The sequence below is a fragment of the Monodelphis domestica genome, chromosome 6 (genome assembly GCF_027887165.1).
Source record: "Monodelphis domestica isolate mMonDom1 chromosome 6, mMonDom1.pri, whole genome shotgun sequence".
NCBI lineage: Eukaryota > Metazoa > Chordata > Mammalia > Didelphimorphia > Didelphidae > Monodelphis > Monodelphis domestica.
In genome coordinates, this window is record NC_077232.1 from 19,010,531 (window position 1) to 19,033,539 (window position 23,009).

Consider the following 23,009-nt stretch of genomic DNA (forward strand, 5'->3'; position numbering starts at 1 on the left):
TCCCATCTGTGTGACCCTGGGCAAGTCACTTAACCCCCATTGCCTAGCCCTCACCACCCTTCTGCTTTCGAGCCAATACACAGTATTGACTCCAAGATGGAAGGTAAGGGTTTAAAAAAAAAGTCCTGTCTTCTGATTTCTGTGCCCAAAGTATTCTCTACTTTACCACACTAACAAAGAAATAAGGTAAAAATGAACACCCTGGGGAATCAGGTTTTTCCCTCATGCTTAGAACAAAGTTTAATGACTCATTATATTCATGAGTTAACTCTGAAGTTTCCCCAGAGGAGAGTAAGAATTCTTTGGAGATGGTATGCCAAGGTCTACATAAAGCCCATCCTGATCACTGTACTTAACCACTAATAACTGAGTGTCACTCTTTTAGAGCTTCCATTCCAAGTATGGGAGCAGAACCTTTCTGAGTGACCCACTCATTTCTTTGCTAGCCATTATTCAGGCCCAATACGGACATGACAAGATCCTGGCTGACTTTCACTTTGGGGACCATTTTTCTTAACATCAAGTAAGTTCTATGAAATCAAATCTCAGAATCCAGAGTGTACAGGTGGAGGGACATGTGTGATATGGTGGACTGAGAGATGGACTCTCAAGGGAGCTGTATATCTCAAGTCTAATTACTTGATGATATACTTGTTCAGCCATCTGTAAAAGAAATTAGAATTTAGATGGCGGATGAGAGACAGAAATACTTGGGTCCAATTCCTATGGCTGACTTTGTGACCCTGGGCAAGTGCTTAACTCTTTCAAAGATTCGGTTTCCTCATTAGTAAAATGGATGTTACTAAAGAGCATAGCACTTACCCACAAAATAAAACACACAAAATGCATTAAAGAGGGTATAAATTCTAATTATTGTTATCTGCAGTGCTACAGATTCTTGATCTCTTTTTTTTTCCCTCTGCAATAATTAAAGGGTCATTTTCAGTTATAGAAGAATGAGTCAAAAGTGTGATCCTGATGCAGATAGAACCTTAACAACAAATGAATATTTTTTTAAAATATGTTGTTAAAAAGATGACTACAGGGAGCAACTAGGCAGTTTTCTAGATTGAAAGTAACCTAGAGACTGGTAATCCTGGCTTCAAATCTGGCTTCAGATACTTCCTGGCCATTTAACTCTGAGCAAGTCACTTAACTCTTATTGCCCCTCCCTTACCCCTCTTCTGTCTTGAAACTAATGTACAATATTGATTCTTAACTATAATGACTTTGTTTTATGGAACCTCCAAATGTACCTTTGTCACTTGGGAACTTGCCTTCAGAAAGCTCCCAAACTGACCCTGATCTTAGACTGAACAATGGACCATTAAGCATCCTTTAAGCACCCTGAATAGGAGTGATAGAGATACTCAAACCCCAAGTACCCTTTTTTCATCTTAGACTCCCTGAAGCTACCCCCTGGTACCCCAGCCTTAGGCCACAACCTTTTCCCAAGCCTACTTGTAACCAGTCAGTGTATTTCCTTTCCTTCTTTCACCAGAGTGAGTATAGTAATGATGGCAAACCTTTTAGAGACCGATTGCCCAAACTGCAACCCACGTGAACCACTCCCTTACCCCAGACAGGTGAAGGAGAAAGCATTCCCATGGGGCTGCTGGGCAGAGGGGTGATTGATGTAAGAAATGTCCTTAGGCACACATGGAGAGGGGGAAGGGAGCAGCTCCCTCCAGCACATGCCAGAACATGTACCATAGGTTTGCCAACATGAGACTATAGGACTCCAAGTTCTTCAGTTCATTAGAAACTCCCCTTTCAATGTGCATTTTTCCAAAGACAATATTCCCAGAGTACCAGAGCTTTGCTCTGTGTGGCAGTCAATAGAGCATTGTCTCCCTTGTCCTTACAAAGACTTGTTCTTTCTAACTACTTTGGTTCTTCTGTTAAAATAAATGCCTTAATTATTATTAACACTATTTTATAGATAAGAAAATTGGGGCCAAGAGACTTTAAGTGACTTGCCTAGGATCATACAGTTAAGTATCTGAGGTGGGATTCCCACCTAGGTCTTCTTGATTGCAAATCTAGGCTTTATCCACTAGGGGCACAGCTGGGTAGTTCAGTGAGAGCCAGACCTAGAGACAGGAGGTCCTAAGTTCAAATCTAACCAGATCCTTCCCAGCTTCCCAGCTGTGGAACTCTGGACAAGTCACTTGACCCCCATTGCCTAGCCCTTACCACTCTTCTGCCTTGGAACCAATACACAGTATTTTTCCCTTTTCCCCTTCCACAGCGTGGTTATTGAAACACATATTTCTAAATTTGATCAGCCTTTGTTAATAAATGTAGAAATTGAAATGCATTGAGCAAGTAGGTGATCTCATTTAAAATTCCTGGGACTCACATATAGAGTCATCATTTAAATTTCTGTAACTGTACCCCTAATTTTATGGCCTCTCTGGTCCCCTGAAATGTCTCTGCACTGCAGAAGTTGCCAGTAATAAAATATGGCAGGCTACTTGCATTTTCTATTCTAAGGCCTCATTGGTGGGGAAGTAATTATAGCTTCCCTTAAAAAGAGGTTAGGGAAGGGCAACTTCTGGCAGGGCCTCCCAAACTGAAAATCTTCTATAATATCCTGTGGATAGACTGACTGTTGTTCTGATGTCCTAAAACTAGCCCAGTTTTGTAAAGAGAGGCTCATCACCAGAAATCCAGCTGCCAAGTGATGATTTATTTTAGTTGTGGGCATTTTTGAATTGGACCAAAAGTAAAAAAATAGCTTTCAGTCTTCAGGGTGGCCCCCTTCTGATTTCACAGTGGTAATGACAATGAGTTGTCTGATGGTGCTAAGATTAGAAATCATTACATAGGATAATAGATACGTGGAGGGACCACCTCCTTCTTGTACAGTTGAGAAAATTGTTGAAAGGGACAGAAAGTGATATACCTAACATTAGGTAGGTAGTAGCAATCTGAGGCAAGATTTGAACCCAGGTCTGTGTCACCATATCCAGTTCTCCTCAAAATGTAGCACGTTTCTTATTTCTTTTGACTGATTTTCATAACTATGTAACTCAAATCTAAACAGGTCACTAGTCCCATACTCAAAGCTCATTAGATTTTCTTCTATCTCCAGGTTAGAACACAAATTCCTCAGGGTGGCATTCAAAGACCTCTAGAACCTGAATTTTGTGTGCTGTTCTTGTCTTTGGCCATGTTATTCCCCTTCACACATTCACCTTTATAGTTAACCTGAGCTAGGTCTATTCCTCATTCAGGGCAGTCCTTGCAAACATGGACCTCCATACCAAAAATGACCTCACCACTCAACACCACCATTTGGAATCCCTATCACCAATGAAGGTGTAGATTACCTTCTGTGTAAGACCTTGTATAACCTCCTGCAGTTACACATTAATATTTTCATGGGTGGACACATGAGGAGACTGGAAACTGAGGGAAAATGGATAGAAGAGAGAAGCAGAGATTGAGAGAGAGAGAGAGAGAGAGAGAGAGAGAGAGAGAGAGAGGCAGACAGACAGACAGAGGGAGAGAGAAAGAGAGAGAGAGAGAGAGAGAGAGAGAGAGAGAGAGAGAGAGAGAGAGAGCAACAAAGGAATAAAGACTCAGAGACAAGGAATTAAAAAATATGGGCTCCACGGTGTGTGCTCCTCTGATGGTATTGAGAGACAGAGCAATCTGCACGTGTCCCCAAACATTTATTGGAGAATTTAGGATTGTGGACTGGGAGCTAATGAACATGTGACATGGCATAGGCTTTAACATTGGCTCAATTGACAATTACATAATCAAAGAGGAGGAGGTTAATGAAACATGTGACTTGGTAAGAAATGTGGTCTAACAAGGTGGGAGCTAGGACCCTGCACCAAATAATGTCCTGCTCAGGAATTCTTTTGTCCTTTTGACGGAAGATTTGGAAATACAATAATCAATAAGTAACATGTCCATGAGTCTGGTATATGAACACATAAGAAAAAATATCAATACAACAATAATACTTACAAGATGCTAATATACCTGGTATGCTACACCTTTCCTGAGACCAACCCAAACGGTTGTGTGGATAGATATATATGTGTGTGTTTGTACCCAAATACAACTGGTTTGTGTGTATATACACATGTGTATGCATATATACATGTGTATTTTTACCCAAATCCAATTGGTCTTTGCATATGTATGTACATATGGATGCATGTGTAAATATGTATATATGTGTATTACATACCTCTATATTAATATTTATTTTCTCTATACACTATGTATATATGTTTATACACACATATTTAAATATATATATGCATGTGCAGAATATATGTATTTGTTTATGTGTGTGTGTGTGTGTGTGTGTTTACATAATTTTTACACTAATTCCCTCATTCTGCTAGGCTGGAAGTACAACAGCTGTTCACAAATTAATTATAGGCATAAAAGGACAAAGAAATGTTTTATAGTCAGGAAATCAAATAATCTCATGGCAAAGCTCATATCTAGGGTTCATAGAATGGGCTCCCATAATCATATGGGATGGGGAGAATGTCCAAGGTTACACAAGTACTAAGTGTCTGAGGCCAGATTTGAACTTGGGACTTCCTGGCAGAAGACCTACTCCTCTTTTCCCATGACACCAAGTTTTAGTTACTCTTTCTCAAGAGGAATTTAGTATCATTTAATTTTGGGGTCCTAAATACTTATAACAACCATTAAGATTCTTCTGGACTCTAAATTCTCTATTACCACCCCTCTTATTAGAGATGTATTCATTGTACAATACATACATTGTACATTGTACATACATATGTACATACATATGTACATTGTACATACAATGATTCATTGTAGAGAATTAATTCTTATGATTTTGTGTGTGTGTGTGTGTGTGTGTTTCAGGTCAATGACCTAGCTCCCAAATGGCATCTATGGAGAACAGGACATATGTAAATGAGTTCATCCTTTTGGGATTAACAGATGCTACAGAGGTACAAGTACCCTTTTTCATTCTGTTCACCCTCATCTACCTCATCACCCTTGTGGGGAACCTGGGCATGATAGCCTTGATCTCCTGTGACTCCCGTCTCCATACTCCCATGTACTTTTTCCTCAGTAACCTCTCTCTGGTGGATTTTGGTTACTCCTCAGTTATTACACCCAAGGTGATGACTGGGTTTCTCCAAGAGAATAAGGTTATCTCTTACAACGGATGTGCTGCACAGTTGTTCTTTTTTGTAGCCTTTGGGTCCATTGAAAATTATCTCTTGGCCATCATGGCCTATGATCGCCATGCAGCTGTGTGTAGACCCTTACATTACACGACCATCATGACATCAAGTGTGTGTGCTGGCCTGGCCATTGGTTCCTATATCTGTGGCTTTCTGCATTCTACCATCCATACCATAGACACCTTTAGCCTGTCCTTTTGTAGATCCAATGTGATCCATCACTTCTTCTGTGACATCCCCCCACTACTGGCTCTCTCCTGTTCTGATACCCACATGATTCAGTGGGTGGTCTTTATAATAGGAGGTTTCAGTGTATTTTGTGCACTCTTAGTCATCATGATGTCCTATCTGTTCATTTTTATAACCATCCTGAGCATCCACTCTGCTGAGGGTCGTCAGAAAGCCTTCTCCACCTGTGCCTCCCACCTATCAGCAGTGTGCATATTGTATGGGACCATCATTTTCATGTACTTCCATCCTAATTCTAGTCATCACATAAATATAGACAAAATGGTGTCAGTGTTCTACACCATGGTCATTCCCATGTTGAATCCTGTAGTCTATAGCTTGAGAAATAAAGAGGTCAAGAATGCTTTTAGGAAAGCTATGAGAGGGCAAAGAGTTTCTTAGATCTATACTTTTTAAGGGACAAAAAACTCTGAAACTTCTTTCTCAGGCTTCCAAACCCTATTTTCAGATATATGCTGACGTTTAGAATAGCCTCAGTCCTCCTTTTTCTAGGCATAACATGGCCTAATACAAAAAGAACTCGAATTAGAGCCAGAAAATACCAGGATTAAAGATACTATGATTTTTGCAAAGGTAATTTTTGAAGATCAAAAGCATATAATTGAGAAGAAAAAGAATATTTTTCATGTTTCCTGAGCAATTTCCTACTTGAAGAGGAAATCAAGGGAGTTGGAAGGAAAGTATAGGTCAGATGAGAACATTTGCTCATATTTACCTTCTGGAAGAAGTATAGACAAAGGTCGGCACTACAAGTCAAGAAAGGACTTCCAATAAATGATATGGGTGAAAGTAATTTCATTAGAATGTCAAGGAAATTTCCCATGATGACCCTAAATTCCATATAGGACAGCTGATGAACTCTTTCAGTTTTTTCATAAGGATCACATAATCTAAAGTTTCTTGATCCTATCACTTCGCTTTCCAGTTAAGAAAATGTTAACTGTTATGTTATGTTAACTGTTAAATGTTATAATATATATATATATAATATATATAAAAATAAAATGTTAAAAAATTTTAAAAATAAGAAAATTTAAGATTAAATGACTTTTCCAAGAAAGTACTAAGTGAAAGAAAGCATTTCAAGCTGCAGATACTAAGTACAACATTCTATCCACTACATGATGCTCCTTCTGTTCAGGGCTCTTGTGTCCTTTACATAGATACATTTCTTTGAATATATTCCCTCACTATGCTAGACTGGAAGAACAACAGCTGTTCACAAATTAATCCTAATCTGATAGGCATAAAAGGACAAAGAAATGTTTTACAGTCAGTTAAGTGAAACAAAGATTATCTTGTGCTCAGTGTGCATTCAATAATTATACAAGCAATGGGAGCTCTTTCTGTGAAACTTAAATATGAGATTTAACATGAGAACATTAGATTCTCCTGCTTTTGTGAAACCCTCCCTTAATCCTTCCATCCCCTTAACTACTGTCTTCTATCTCTCTTGCCCTTTGTAACTAAACTCTTAAAAAATCTCTCTGTACTAGGTGCCTCTACTTTCTCTCTTCCCACTCTTTTCTTAACCCTTTATAACTCAGCTTCTGACTATATTCTTCCATTGAAACTTTTCTCTCCAAAATTACTAATGATCTCTCAACGCACAAATCAAATGACCTTTTCTTACTCTTCACCCTTCTTGACCACTCTGCACCTTTTGACACTGCTGCTTAAAATTCTCTTCTCTAGACTTTTGGGACACCATTCTGTCCTCGTGCTCTGGTGCTAGATATCTGATTGTTTTTTATGGATCCTTTGCTTGATCCTCTTTCAGATTATGCCTTCTAACAAAAATATTCCTCAGGGTTCTGTCCAGGGTCAGTCCACTTCTCTTCTCTTCTCCATTTATTCTACTTCACTTACTAATCTCATCAGCTCCCATGAATTTAAATATTATGTCAATACTGATGGTTCTCAGATGTACCTATCCTTCTTCAAACTCTCTTTCTGACCTTCAATCTTGCATCTCTAATTGCCTTTTAGACATGTCAAACTGGATATGCAACAGACATTTTAAGCTCAGAGTGTCTGATGCTAAACTCATATTTCCTCCTATCCTCACCTTTCCTATTACTATAAAGGGCAGAAAATATCCTCCAAATTCCTCAGGCTTGCAGCCTAGGAGTCATCCTGTATTCCTCACTCTCTGTCTCATATCTAATCTATTGTTGTTGGTTTTTTTAACCCTTACCTTCCGTCTTGGAGTCAATACTGTGTATTGGCTCCAATGCAGAAGATTGGTAAGGGCTAGGCAATGGGGGTCAAGTGACTTCCCCGGGGTCACACAGCTAGGAAGTGGCTCTAATCTATTTTAAAGTCCATCATTTTGACTTGTGAACTATCTCTTGAATATTCTCCTGCCTCTCCTCTGATACTGTCCCCACTCTACTACATGCCCTCATCAACCCAAATCTATATTATTACAAAAGCTTGCTCATGGGTATGTCTGACTTAAATCTCTCCCCATTCTAATCAATTCATCATTCAGCCACAAAAGTGATTTTTCTTAAAGCACAGGTCCAATCATGTGGCCTCTCCTGCACAAATCTCAGAGGATTTCTTACATTTTAGAGCTAGGAAAAGTAATATTGAAATTCTTCTGAAAAATCAAAAGCTCAAGAATCTCAGAGGAAAATATGAGGAATAAATAGGGAAGAAGATGGCTTAGCAGCATATCCTAAACTATAATAAGAAGTAAAAGTCATCCAAATAATTTGGTATTCATTTGGGAATATATATATTGATCAGTAGAACTAATATGATACACAAAATATAAAGGCAAAAAGAATATAGTATTATTGTGTCAAAAATTCCAAGACTCTAATATTAGAACTCAATCTTTGATTTAAAAAAAACTTCTAAGGAAACCATAAAGCAGTATTCTTGGAATGTTATATGGTTTCAGAAGTTGTTATATAGAGAAGTTATGTAGAAGTCTCAGAAATGTTATGTAGAGAGACTTCTGCTTCTAGGAACTATGATGGTGGAGTAAGGAATGCTCCAAACTCACCCAATACCACCTTCAAACAATCATATCATACACAAAGCCTCAAAACAAATTCTGAACTGGCATAACCAACAACAACAAAAAAAAAAGGTGAAATGGTATTGTAACAGAACACATTGTAGAAGGGCTTGTCTCATTGGGACAAGAGTAGAGAGCAACACAAATCATGCTATACCTAAGAGATCTATCAGTGGGGAGGAGGGAGATCATCTCAGTGTGGTGAAATGCACCTGGGGAAACTAATATCAGGAAGAGAAGGCCTTATGTGGAACATGTAGCTTTTGAGCAAAACAACTGAAAGACTCTTCACAGCAAGACATCAAGGCAGTGTTCTGGGCAAAACAGCTGAAAGACTCTTCACAGCAAGACATCAAGGCAGTGCCCTCAAAGTACAGCCAGACCAACCCCAAGTACTAGCATAGACCACAATACAAGCTCAGGACAGAACTGCCTCAATGCTAGGAATAGAGCTGGACTTCAAAATATAGGTAAAGATGTGAAAAATTCTATAAAATGAGCAAAAGACAAAAAAAAACCCTAGTCTTACAAATTTATTGTAGTGATTGTGTAAGCCAGTATAAAAACTCAGGACAATAATGCCAAAGCAAAAGCATGTGAAGCCTCAAGGGGAATTGTGAAAGTGTTCCAGACCCAAAATGAACTTCTGGAATAGCTCAAAAATGAGTTAAAAGGCAAATAAGAGAAGTAGGAGAAAATTGGGTTGGGGAGGGATGAGAGAAAATGTCAATAGTTTGTGGAAAATTCACTGAAGAAAACAACTTCCTAAAAATTAGAATTGGTCACATGGAAAAAGAGGAACAAAAATCCACTGAAGAAAAGAACTATTTTAAAACGATATTAGGGAGTCAGTCAACTAAATGACTCAATAAATTGAGAGTCAGGCCTAGAAATAGGAAGTTTGGGGTTCAAATTTGGCCTTATTCATACCCTAGCTGTGTGACATTAGGCAAGTCACTTGATCCCCACTATCTAGCTCTTACCACTCTTCTGTCTTGGAACCAATACATAATGTTTATTCTAAGATAAAAGATAAGGGCTTTAAAAAAAGTAAAATTGGCCAAGTAGAAAAGGAAGTGCAAAAGCTCAGCAAAGAAAAATATCTTTCTTAAAATTAGAATTGGATAAATCAAAGCTAATACTTCCTTAAGGTAATAAAACAAAGTCAAAGGGATGAAAAAAAAATAGAAGAAAATTTGAAATACCACAACTGGAAAAATAATCAACTGAATAAATAGATACAAGAAAGATTAACTAAAAGCTAAGATAGAAAAAGAACCTAAACATCATATTACAAGAACTCATCAGGGAAAACTACCCTGATATTCTCAGACAAGAGGGGGAAATAAAAATTGAAGGAATCCACCAATCACCTCCTGAAAGAGTTAGCATAATGAAAACTCCCTGGATTATTATAACCAATTTACAGAATTTCCAGGTCAAAGAGAAAACACTGTAAATAGTCAGAAAAAAAACATTTCAGATATTGTAGAACCACAGTCAGGAATACATAGGACCTAATAGGTTCTATATTAATGGGCTGGAGGGCACGGGACATGACAAACTAGAAAGCAAATGATTTGGAATTATAACCAAGAATCATTTGCCTAGGAAAACTAGGCATAATCCTCCAGAGTAAAAAAGTATATTTGATGAAATAAAGTGCTTCCAAGTAGTCCTGATAAAAATATCAGCACTGAAAAGAAAATTCAAGGATCATCTACAATCCTCAAGAGAAACATAAAAATAGTATACAGAAAATAAAAACTCAAGGGATTCAAAATGGTTAAACTATTTACATTTCTACATAGGAAGGTGATAATTAAGATACTAAAGATATCCATGATACTTAAGGCATTTAAAGTACCTTAGGCACTAAAAGCATTTAAAGCCCTAAAGTAAATTAAGAACCTTATGACTATTAGGGCAGTAAGAGGGAATATATATATAAGCAGAAGACAAGAAGTAAGTGGAATATGATGGGATGATATCCAAAAAAATTAAATCAAGGAGTCAGAATGAGAAACACATTGGAAAAAGAGAAAATGACTGATAGATGGGAATAAATAATCTAAGATGAGAAGGCACATAAGAGTTAATGCAGTGGAAGAAAAATGGGGGTGGGGTGTTCAGCAATGATTGAAACTTACTTTCCTCAGAATTCCTGCTTAAAGCAGGAATAACATCCAAACTCATTTTGTTATATTATTTAGGGAAGTAGGAAAAGAGAGAGAAGAAAAGGTTGGGATAAAAAGGAAGGTGGATTTTTGAGAAGTACTTCAAAGACCAGGGAGAGACTTAAAGGAGAAAGAAAGGGAGAGAAGAGATAAACAGGAAAACAATAAGAAAGAAGGAAATACACAGTAATCATGACTGTGAATATGAATGGTATGAATTCAACCATAAAATGGAAAAGGGTAGAAGAGCAGATTAAGAATCAGAATCACAATAGATTGTCTACAAGAAATACTTTTAAAGCAGGGAGACATATAGAGTAAAGTTAAGGAGCTGGAGCAAAATCTATTATACTTGAACTAAAACAAAAATAAATTAATAAAATCAGGACTAGCAATTATGATCTCAGACAAAGCAAAAATGAAAATTGGTCTAAATTTAAGAGATAATGAAGCAAATTACATCTTGATAAAAGATACCATAGATAAGGTAATATTTATACTAAACATATAGGTACATGATTTATAGGAGGAAATAGTAAAAATTACTAGTGTTTGAGCAAACTTCTGCTCTGAAAACTAAATAAATCCAACCAAAAATAAACAAGAAATGAACTGAGGAGGTGAATAGAATTTTAGAAAAGTTAGATATGACAGATTTCTAGAGAAAAATGGGTGGGATTAGAAAGGAATACAGCTTTTCTCAGCAGTACATGGCACCCTCACAAAAATTGACTATGTAATAGGGCATTAAAAACTCACAAAAAATGCAGAAAAGAATAAATATCAACTGCATCCTTTCCAAACAATAATGTGATGAAAAGTACATTCAACAAAATATTGAAGAAAAACTAACAAATAATTGGAAACTAAATAATCATGTCCTAAAGAATGAGTAAGTCAAAGAACAAATCATAGAAACAATCAACAATTTCTTTAAATAAAAAGACAACATATAAAATGTGTGGGATGCTGCCAAAGCAGTACTCATGAAAAAAATTTCTAAATCTAAATACTCACATCAATTAAAGCAAAAAAGAGAATATCAATAAAATGGGCAACTAAAAAAAAACTAGAAAAAGAACGAATTCAGAAACCCCAAGTAAACACCAAATTGGAAATCCTGCAAACAAGTGGTGAGATTAATACAATTGAAAAAGAAATAAACTATTGAGCTGATAAGTAAAAACAAATTAGTATTATTTAAAAAAACAATGAAATAAATATACAATTGGTTAATATTATTTTTAAAAGAAGAAAACCAAATTACCATTATCAAAAATGAAAACAATGAATGCACAACCAATGAAAAGAAAATTAAAGCAATTTTAAGGAGTTATTTCACCTTCATATACCATTAAGTCTGACAATCTAAATGAAGTACATGAATATTTTTTAGAAATATAAATTTCCCAGGTTAAGAGAAGAGGAAATAGAATACTTAAACAATCCCATCTCAGAAAAAAATTGAGCAAACCATTAATGAATTCCCTATGAAAAGATTCCCCAGGGACAAATGGATTCAAAAGTGAATTTTTCCAAACATTTAAAAACAATTAAATCCCATACTATGTAAACTATTTGAGAAAAAGGGTGAAGAAGGAATTCTACTGTAAAGGTGATTTTAGGGTTGTGACAAAAATCTAAACTAATTTTGGTCACCAGAGGAAATCCCAAATACAATACCCAAGTCAGTTGGAAATTTATGGCGATTTTAATTAATATAGAGGGAAGGAATTAAGGAGAAGAGAGGGGAGGGCATAGGATTTCTCTGCCTGACCTCTGCCAAGGGAAGTTCAAAGACCTCTGCCATGAGGTCTCTGAAGATTCGAGGCTTTCTAAGAGGATAATGTTTGGAAGGTAAAGGAGAACGGAATCAGTCTAAACTCTGATAGAACTCAATTAAGATGCCTCACCTGAACTAAGCTACTCAACTTCTCCCAGGATAGTATCAAGAAAAATTCACCTTCAAATCGGACTAGCTGCCTTCACACCAAGATGCTAAAACGCTCAGCATGCTGCAGACCAGAGCCACCTCTCCACAGAAAGCGGCTGGAGATAGGAAGTGACGTGAAATATATAGATGGTTTTAAATCACTTTCCTGTGTCTCACATGTACCCATGGTAGCTTAAGCCTGACTTAGGACAGCCCAGGGGTCTATCAGTTGTTTCTGATTTGTCATTTGCAAGCACGTGTCTGTCATAGGCCATCCTCCTAAATACTTAATCCTTAAGTATGGGTGTAGATATTCCTGTTTTTGTTAGACTAAGTATGGTGGAGTAATCTAAAGTTCACACTAACAAATCCCTTCTATTACACAAATATGGTGTTGAAACCTTAACCAGGAAGGAAGAGCTAAAACAGAGAAGGAAAACTATAGATCAATCTCCCTAATGCACACTAATGCAAATATTCTAGATAAAAATATTTTCAAGGAGATTAAAGAGATATATCACAAAGATAATACTTTAAGACCACATGAGTTTTATACCAGGCAAGCAGGTATGGTTCAATATTAGAAAACTATTAGAATAATTAATCATATCAATAACAAAATCATATGATTGTCTCAATATATTTGAAAAAATTTTCTGATGAAATACAGTGCCTATACTACTAAAAAAATGAGATAACATTGAAATAAATGGGGTTTTTCTTTAAATGATCCATATTTATTTAAAACCAATGACAAGCATTATTTATAATGTGAATAAGTCTATATCTGATGGGTGGTTCTAATATACCTTCTAAAACCTGGCTCTCTGCATGATAGCTATTACAATAATCCTCATCATATGCCACTATGTATTAGAATGAATTCAAATTTTGCTCACTGTGTCTTTCATTGTCCAACTATACCCTGGGCAGAACAGCTTTTGGTTTAGATGATAGAGGGTTAGGATGGAGTAGAGGAGGTAGATCATGAATTGAAGAAAATTGGTTTGGATGTTCTGGCTCCATGACCCCCCCCCTTTCTTGAGCCTCTTGGTAAAATGGTACCATTAGGACTAAGTTCTCTATTTTCCTAAAATTTGTCTTACTCTGATCCTTATTCCATATCCCATAATAAATAATTTGGAAAAATATTCTTTCTTTACTGGTCCTATAGATAACAGTGCAATATTCCATTTGTATTCTGTTATCATACTGGTTCTTTTTCTGAAATAGTACATAAATTTGAAGCATGAGCAGCTAAGGGCTTTCCCTTGTGGATATTATCCTCCCCTATTTATTGTTCCCTACCGGTATATGTAGAGTGGTAATTCTCTCAGGCTTTCCCTCCTAAAAGTTGTTCTCCTCCACATGTGAGAAGTAAACACATTTATTAAACCTATCTCTATGAGAATACTGTGAACTTTAAAAACTACTCCACCCTACTTAGACATGTTTTAGGGGAAGATAAAGTTGTAAACTCCTGATTGAACAATAAAGGTACTTAACTCATACCTTATAGTGAAGCTAGAACTTTAAGCTAAGTCTATTTTTAGATCTAATACAAAAAGGTGTTAAGTAACTCTAAAGGTTAAATTAATCACAAAAAGGTCAAGTAACTCACAAAAGGTGAGCTTAACAAAGAAGTGTGAAGTAGCTCAAAAGATATAATCTAACCAGAGAAGGTGAGAACTAAAGAGTGGACAGTCCTGGAGAAAATCTAATCAAAGAAGGTGAGAACTAAAGAATGGGCAGTCCTGGAGAAAAGCGTCTGCTGTGATTGGTAGACATGAAAATTTAGGGGAGGTGACACAAGAGAAAATTTCTCTTGTAGTAATAAAAGATTTTATACTTCAAATGAGATTATCTATTCTCTGAAAACCTTAGAGAAATATATACCCACCAGCTATAATTGTGATTATTACAATGGTTAATCACATATCTGCTGGCATCCTAAAAAACCTACCATATATTTTTCCAGACAAATTGCCAACTACTCATTTCTCATCTACACTGCATTTGTGGCACTTGTCTTTTTAATGCAAAAGTAATATTTTTATTTGTCCTATTAAATTTCATGTGATTAGAGCCAAAATTCTAGCCTACCAAGATCTAATACAATAGCTACTATTTTTGAAGAGGGAATATTTAATTTTGGCAAGCATTTTGCACATATCTCATTTCATCTTTATAACAACCCCCTACAATAGGTGCTATTAAGTGATGCTCTGGGGAACACACTGCTAGTTGTGTCAGGATCTAGATTTAAACTCTTCTTCTTGATTCCAGGTCCAGTACTGTATTCACTGGACCACAGGAATGCTATTTGACTTATTAATTAGACCTATTATTTGTGTAATCTGAAAACATGCCTGTCAAATAGGTTTATAACAAACTCATTGATAAGTGTCTCATGCAACACACTCTTAGTCAACACATCATTCCACTGGTAGGTAGTGGCATGTACCAAACAGAGACTTGTCTTTGAACCTGAATATTCAAAGAGATATGTTTTCCATCTTTAAAACTATGGTAAATGCTTTGCCAAAAGAAAGGCAAATGAAATCTACAATATTACCCAAATAGAGCAGATTTGTTCATTTATCCTTCAGTAACAGGTTCACTAAGGTTGAGGAGGGGGCCACCAAGGTAGGATGGATGAATGGAACACAATCTCATCGGATAAACCTCAAAATAGACTAAAGGAAAATTAATAATTAGCAATGATTAAAACCACATTGGCTCTTATATGTGTGAATTCACAAAACTCTTTCTAATATCCCTGTAAACTAAGAAGGGAAAATATTAGCATTTCTCAGATGAGGAAACAGATTCAGACTAGTTGTGTCATGTCATTAAGGTTCTGTCACTAATAAGAGACACTACACTATCTTTTTGTCATTGAGTATAACATTGGATTAATATAAAATCCCTTTAGTGTATATAGAAAAGTGATGATTATCTCTATTTTACAAATGAGTAAACAGGATTAAAGAAGTTGATTGGATTGCCAGAGTCAATCAGGTAGGAAGTGGTTGGATCAAAACTAGAAACCCAGTATTCAGATTCCTAAGACAACTATCTCACTTCAGAACTAAGAATTACAAAGACAAAAATAGAAAATGATCTCCCCATGCAATAGGATTTGGTCTCTTTATTCAGAACAAAGTTTAATGGCTTGTTATATTTGTGAATTGGTCCCAGAAGGACTGTACTTCAGTGTATTTATAAGCCCTTACTTGATCAGTGCCTTCAGTCACAAGCATCCAAGTGTGCTCTTAGAACTCATTGGCATGGAAACCACCTGAAGGAAGGACCGTCCTGAGCCACTCATTCATCTGGTATCTATTTTTCATCCTAAAATTGAGTCAGAGTGAAGGTCACTAACTCTATTGACAACCTTACTACAACAGGAGCTGAAGGTGACCTTTCAGGATCTAGAGACTTTTGACCTCTTAGTTCCAAGAATGTGAAAACAGCTTAAGTCAGAATATTTTCTTCCTGGCATTAAGACTTCAGTCCTAGCACCCAGGTCCAAGATGTTTGAAAAATGTTCTCTTTTGGAACCCCCTCAATCATTTTCTTCAAATCACATGGGTTCTGAGAAATAAGTCCTAGGATCTAAAACTTAAGATTGGAGTGATTGTAGAAGAGAGAGTTTGATATAACAAATAGAATAATAGACTTAGAGACAGGAAGTTGTTGTTCATTCATTTTAGCCATGTCCAACTCTTTGTGATTTGTGTGAGGTAAATATTTAGGAGGCCCCCATCCCAGCTTTGATCCCATGCAACCAACATAGGAATCAGATTCACTCTTCTGACAGCCTGACACTGCATCCTAGTAGGCATTTCCTGGAATCCTGTCAGGTACCCATTGGCCAAGGAAAGATACAATGGAGGAACTTAGGTTGGAAAAGACAGTGCAGGAAATAGAGTGGGTCTCTTTTGCTCCTGTATCTCTATCTGAGTAGACTGTCTAACCATTCTGGCAGCCTTATCTTCTCTGGCAATCTCTGCAAAGCTGCTGTGCCTAGGAGTGCTGGCTGCAATGGGGACTGAATATTTTATCTTAAATTAGAAAGGCTAGATACTCAATTTCTCTTTCTCTCTTTCTCTTTATAAATCTTGTAATACACCTCCAGATGAGTTTTTATTTATAAATCTTGGATTTTCTTGGCAATGATATAGGAATGGTTTGCCATTTGTCATTTCCTTTGTTCCTTTGTTCACCTTGAAAAACCCAGAACTACTAAAGTAGTTGGATAGAACAAACCTTTAATTAGGACAAGAGAAACAATGCTCTATCAGCCACCACAATGTCATACACAAAATCCCACATAGAGACAAGCTCTGGACTGGGAGAACACTGTCTCTGGGAAAATGCATCTCAAAAGGAGATTTTCCAATGAACTCAAGAACTTGGAGTCCTATATACACTTTGGGGAATTAAGGAAAGTCAACACACACTGACTGGTTACTTGGAGGCTTGGGAAGGGGTTGCAGCCTGAGACTGAGGTACCAAGAAGTGTCTTAAGTGACTAAGAAGACAAAAAGAGGACTTAATGTTTGAGTATTTCTATCACTCCTATTCAGGGTGTTTAATGGATGTTTAATGGTACACTGGGGTGTATGGGGTGCTCAAGAGGAGGAGTATCTCTGGTATGGAGGACTTGTTGTGCCCTCCTAGGGTAGCTCTCCAACCTCTGACCCTCACCTGATACCCAGCTCTCACTTGTGGCTCCCAGTAGCTGCTAGCATGCGGCAGCGGCCACACCCCGGGCAACGGCTTCAACAGGCTGACTAAACCTTGTGAGGGTAGCCATTGGGTCATTGTGGACCCCTGGTGAACCAGGGCTTTGCTCACCCAGCATGTGAAGATTGCTTCGGCTGAACAGACGGAAGAAACCAATAAGAAGGTTCAACGGCTGAGAGGGCAACACAACAAAGCACTGTGGAGTGCTTAGGGCGTGTTGGAGCACAAAAGAAAACACGGCCATCTAATACAGCTGAGGAAGTCTCCAGGTGTAACGATTTTTCCTGCCAATGGACCCAGGCTTCCAAAGCCGAGAGAGTGGGACTGTCCCTGTGCATCAACTTTTCCACTTAAATCTCCTTCACGCACAAGTGTTTTTGTGCACACTCATCTACATCACAGATGAAAGCGCACAAAGACAATAGTCATCCTCGGTTACCAAGAGACTACTACTAATGGTACACTGTTCAGTCTAAGATAAAGGCCAGACTGAGAGTTCCCTGAAGGCAAGTTTCCAAGGGACAAAGATAAATTTTGGGGTTGCATAAAACAAGGTTTCTGGGAGCCATCAAATCCACACTGTTTGACAGGATTGTAGGTAGAATCCGGGGACTGCACTGAAGCCCCTAGGAAGGATGGAAATACCCACTCAGACTCCCCTGTGTGACTCCTCTCTTACTAACACTCTATTATTGGAATTGTTATGATTACTATTCTTACTTGGCTCCAGGGAAACACAGAAAAACAGGTGGAGGCTGTTACTAGGGCCTTTATAGATCCCCAGGAAAATCCCACCCTTACATATAATGATACAGAAATTCCTCCTAGAATATCGCCAAGAGATTCTACTTACAAAATCAAACCTAAGGACTCCTATGTACCTATTTGGATAAGGGATCGTAGATGGGGCTCCCCTAGGTATAAACTCCCAACAAAACTGTACTTGCATCCTCCACTACCATATATAGGAGCTTACATAATAAAAGGTCAGGGATGATAAGCTTCCCTGATCAGGTATATTAACATAGAAGGATAATGGAAAAAATATAGAGAATTGCCTTTCATGGAAAGGCTGGTACATTCCACTGCACCTAATTATTTTGTTAACTCTGTAGGCTAGGCAACATGTCAAGCATACCTTAGTAAAACACTGGAGATATTGGAATAACACTTGGAATGAGGTATGTTGATTGTATCCTTTGAAGTCTGATTGATTGTGTAATTGGTTAGTGTAATGAATAATCATTCTTAACTTAACTGCATGTCTGGTACCTCACAGGTCAATGAACAAGTAACCTATAGCTGAGCAACCCCATGATGAGAACACAAATATTTTCTGCAAAGCTTTGGGTCTTCTGTTAAAATTTATGGAATCAAAGAATATAGGATCATTAGAGAATGCCAATCAAACAATTTTGTAAAAGTTAATGTATGATGGAAATGAACCTGTGTGTGTAATCATTGAGTGTATAAAAATAAAATCAGTCTGAACCTAAGCAGAGCAGTTTCTGTAATGCCTGGCTGCAGGTAGAGCTTTAACTGTCTCTCATCTCCTCTCTCACATCGCTGATGCTGACCCTTTTCTCCTGCAAGGGCCCCCTGGATCCTCCTGCGAGGGCTGGACCCCCACACAAGATCATCACCTTCTGCAGTTCATTCTACTGATGAGGAACTGAGGCAAACAGGGTTAAGTGTCTTGTCCACAGTCAGCCAGCTAGTAAGTGTCTGAAGCCAGATGTGAACCCAGGAAGATGAGTCAACAATCTATCCACACTATCACCTAGCTAGTCAAAAGGTGGGAAGACCTAGTCTCAAATTTGATTGCTGACACTAACAGTGTGAACATGGGCAAGTCCCTAATACTCTCTGAATTCTGTTTCCACTGTTAGTAAAATGGATGCTAATGCCTTTAGTACTTTCCCCTTAGATGATCTACAAAGCTGAAATGAAATAAAGTATGGAAAGGATTATATAAACTTTAAGAGCTTCCTATGTTTAAGTCATAGCCCTGTGAATAGCTCCCAGGGTCACTATCCTACACTTGACCTCCTTTGAGGTACCTATCCATCCCTGATTTATCCTGAATTTAACTGTTCAACCAGGTCTGAACGAACCGAACTATATTCTCATTGTTCATGTTTAGACTCTTTGAAATGCTTTATTAGAATATAAGTAAATTAAATCTAGAGCATTTCCCAGATTAGTCAATCAATCAGATATTCACATGCACATGCATATGTCCTTTAAGACAAGATCCACTAAGCCAATGGGACCAAGATGTGATGGTTGAATGGGACACTGCTGGGGGCAATCAAACCCATGCTGACTGACATGGTCACACATGGATACCAGAGTTGCAAAGTGACCCTCTGGAAATATGGAGACACCTACTCAGGCCCCTTCTATGTGACTTCTCCCACTAACTTCCCTTACTAATGGAATTGCTATCATTATTGTTCTCTCCCTAGTTTCGGGAAAAATAATATAAGAGCAAAATACAAGATTAATACATATATCCCGTGTTTAATCCCTCCAGAATACCACCCCCAAGATCATATTTACAGAATTTAAACCTAAAGAAGTTTATGTACCCACTACCTCCCTCCTTTCTCTCTATTAGCAGAATCACACTTAGGTACCCCACACCCATGGCAAGCCAGGCATGTCAGGAGCATTAATCACCTCTCAAACCCAGGCCAATAGGACACACTTCACTGGTTTATGTTTACAATAGCCAGAGCAAAATCACAAAGTGTTTGAGTGAAACATAGAGAAATGAAAATTAAAAAATAGAAAAGACCAAAATCTGACCTGTATTAAATTAGCCTTTAATCCTGCACCTAGCAGCAAATGTTTTTGTTACTTATCGCCTAAGTAATTCTGATTGACTATGAAAGCTGATTAAAAGCAATAAAGGTTCTCTTAGCTGGTCATCCCACAGGTCAGTGGGAACTGACCCCTGGTTACCCTGCCTGTGTCATTTATCTCTAGCAAACTTTGTTTTATTGTAGCAACATGGTATGCAAGATGATCATAGAATGCTAATTAAATTATTTGTCAAAAATTAATGTGTGACATATCCAATTATTTGCAAGAAATCATGTATATTGAAAAATGAGACTATGTGCCAGAAAAGCATGTAACCACTTAGTTATATAATAAACAGGAACCCTGGGCCTGGTGGAGCAGCTTCTTTCCATGCCTGTGCAACAAGTCTGAAACATCTAAGCTGTCTCCCATCTCATTATTCTGCCTAAGTCGTCACACCTACTCAGGAGGAACCTTCTGCTTGGCAGTCTACTGATTGGCGTGCAAAAGGACACAGTCTTACCAAATAGAATTCAGAGTGAACTAAAAAAAATTATTCAAAACAGAAGAGTTCATATATTGGTTAATTATTATGATTTACAAAACACTTTTTTTCTATTAAATAGCATAGGAAAATATAAGCAGTTTATAGAGGATACTGAGATTCAGACAAGTAATGTCATTTCTTTTAGGTTGTGTTAACTTGGAAATAACACAGAACTACTAAAGTAGTCAGCAAAAAACATGTCTTTAATCAGGAGAAAGGTCCAATAATCAGCCACTACCACAGAGCCAAACATCAAGAAACTACACAGTCAGAACCCTGGGACTCTGGGGACAGTATCTTTGGGAGGATCACCTTTTGAGATGATTCTCCAAAGAACAATAACACTTTGGGGTCTTTTATATCTTTTGGGTAACTTGTTATAGCAAACATGCATTGATAGGCTGCCAGCAGGCTTGGGAAAGAGGCTGTAGCCAATAGCTGGGGTATCAAGGAGTCATCTACTACAATGAATACAAAAGGAAAGGGTCAAGCTAAGGGCTGGACTACCTGGGAGAGAACTTTAATACAATGAGAGAAACTACTAAGACAAAAAAGGACTATATTCACTAGACCCATCCAAACTGGGGTCACCAAGCCCTTTAAGGTCTATTGTTCACTCTGAAACAGGTGTGTCTGGAATTTCCCTTGGAGTGAGTTCTCAGGGGAGCAAAAGCAAACTTGAAACTTGCAAAAAGCCCAGTTGAAAGTTGCTTAGCTAATTGTAGCTACCACACTCTTTCTTTTATATCCATTATCATATTTGAAGCTCACAAAAACAGAAGTCATTCAAAGTATTCAGGGAAAAGATTAATATCCCTGTGTTACAGATGAATGAACTGAGGCTTTGAAGAGTTAAACGATTTGACATTCAGTTTAACCAGTGCCAAAAGCGAAGTCTTTTGACTTCTGTGTCCAAGATGTTTTCTATATACCTCACTAAAAATGAGTTAAGGTGAAAATAGAAAGGGCAAAGGTGGCCTCCCTGGGCAATCATGTTTGCTCCCTACGATCAGAAGAAAGTTTGATGGCTCATTATGTTCATGAACTGTTTCCAGGGCAATGTTCAAGAGCCTCCAACATAGCATAGTCTGAGCCAGAGAGAGCCCTTGTGAAGCGGACATGGAAACTCCAAACTCCATCCACATAAGGAGATGCACAAACAGAAAAAGGAAAAGGGATTTTTTGGAAATGTAGTCTCTAGGGTTCAAGATTCTAAATCAATACAACAGTGATAGTGAACCTATGACATACATGCCAAAGATGCCATATAGAGTATTTTAGTGGGCACATATCCCCCACTTTACCCTATGTGGGGTAAGGTGGGTAGTTCACAGGTGGCAGAGTTGGAGGGGAGTGGAGTGCTCAGGCCACTCCCCTCCCCCTCTACACTCATTGAGGACATTCCTCACTTCACCCACCTATCCTTCCAGCAGCCCCATAGAAGCACCTTCTCCCTTCCCTGTGTGGAGTAAAGGTGGGAATAGGGTATACCAAGCACTTGGTGGGGGAGTGGGGCATGGCACATGGTCTCTGGGTGGGGGATGGCACTTGGTCATTAAAAGGTTCATTATCACTGGCACAACATCTCTTAGTTCCAAGTCAGCATAAAATCCTTATCTGATGACTGTCTTTTGCACCAGTATCCCAATTTAATGCTCTTAGAACTCCATGACTTGAGGCACACCTAGAAGCAAGACCCCACTGGGTTAGTTATTCCTTAATCTACTTTCTATTATTTATCCTGAAACTGAATAGGAGGGGAGGTCACCAACTGCATTGTCATCCTGATATCCAGAGTAGCTATCTGGATTTAGCCCTTGTACCCCCATTAATCTTTCTTAAATGTTGGGTCCATTCTGAGAGATGGAGTAGACAAGATAGGAAGGCAAGAAGGAGTATGGGTAGTGGGATCAGGGATGGATTCCTATAAGGAGGCTTGGGATAAAATTCTGACTCCAGCATTGTCTTTGACAGTTGTGTTGCCATGGGAAAGTCTCCAATATTATCTGAGCTTCACAATTCCCATTAGTAAAATGAGACCGACAACATCTATGCAGAGTGTTCTATAAAATGTTAAAAATATAGTGCCAATTACTTTCTACTTTGCTATAGTTTTTCCAAGGTGATTGTCTTATAATTAACTAAAAGAACATTGTAAAGGATAAACAAATAGGTGAGAACTTTGCTCCTAATGCAGATAGAACCTAAGTAATAAGTGATCTCTTTATAGCCTTTATGGAAACAAGACTATGTGCAGAGCCTCGTGTTTAACTCAGAGGTGAAAGGGAGGGGACTGAGGAGAGAAATCCAA

General features: G+C 37.9%; 1 protein-coding gene across 1 annotated transcript; it reads left to right on the top strand.

Moving 5' to 3' along the window:
- Window positions 1-4,882: 4,882 nt before the first annotated feature.
- Window positions 4,883-5,831, top strand: LOC130453480 (olfactory receptor 5B2-like). The gene has a single exon (XM_056803750.1). It carries the CDS (start codon window positions 4,893-4,895, stop codon window positions 5,829-5,831), a length of 939 nt encoding a protein of 312 aa, XP_056659728.1. The 5' UTR covers window positions 4,883-4,892.
- Window positions 5,832-23,009: the final 17,178 nt, after the last annotated feature.

Bases quoted from the DNA above. Each gene is read 5' to 3' on its own strand.
- LOC130453480 (XM_056803750.1), top strand. From the start codon at position 4,893: ATGGCATCTATGGAGAACAGGACATATGTAAATGAGTTCATCCTTTTG.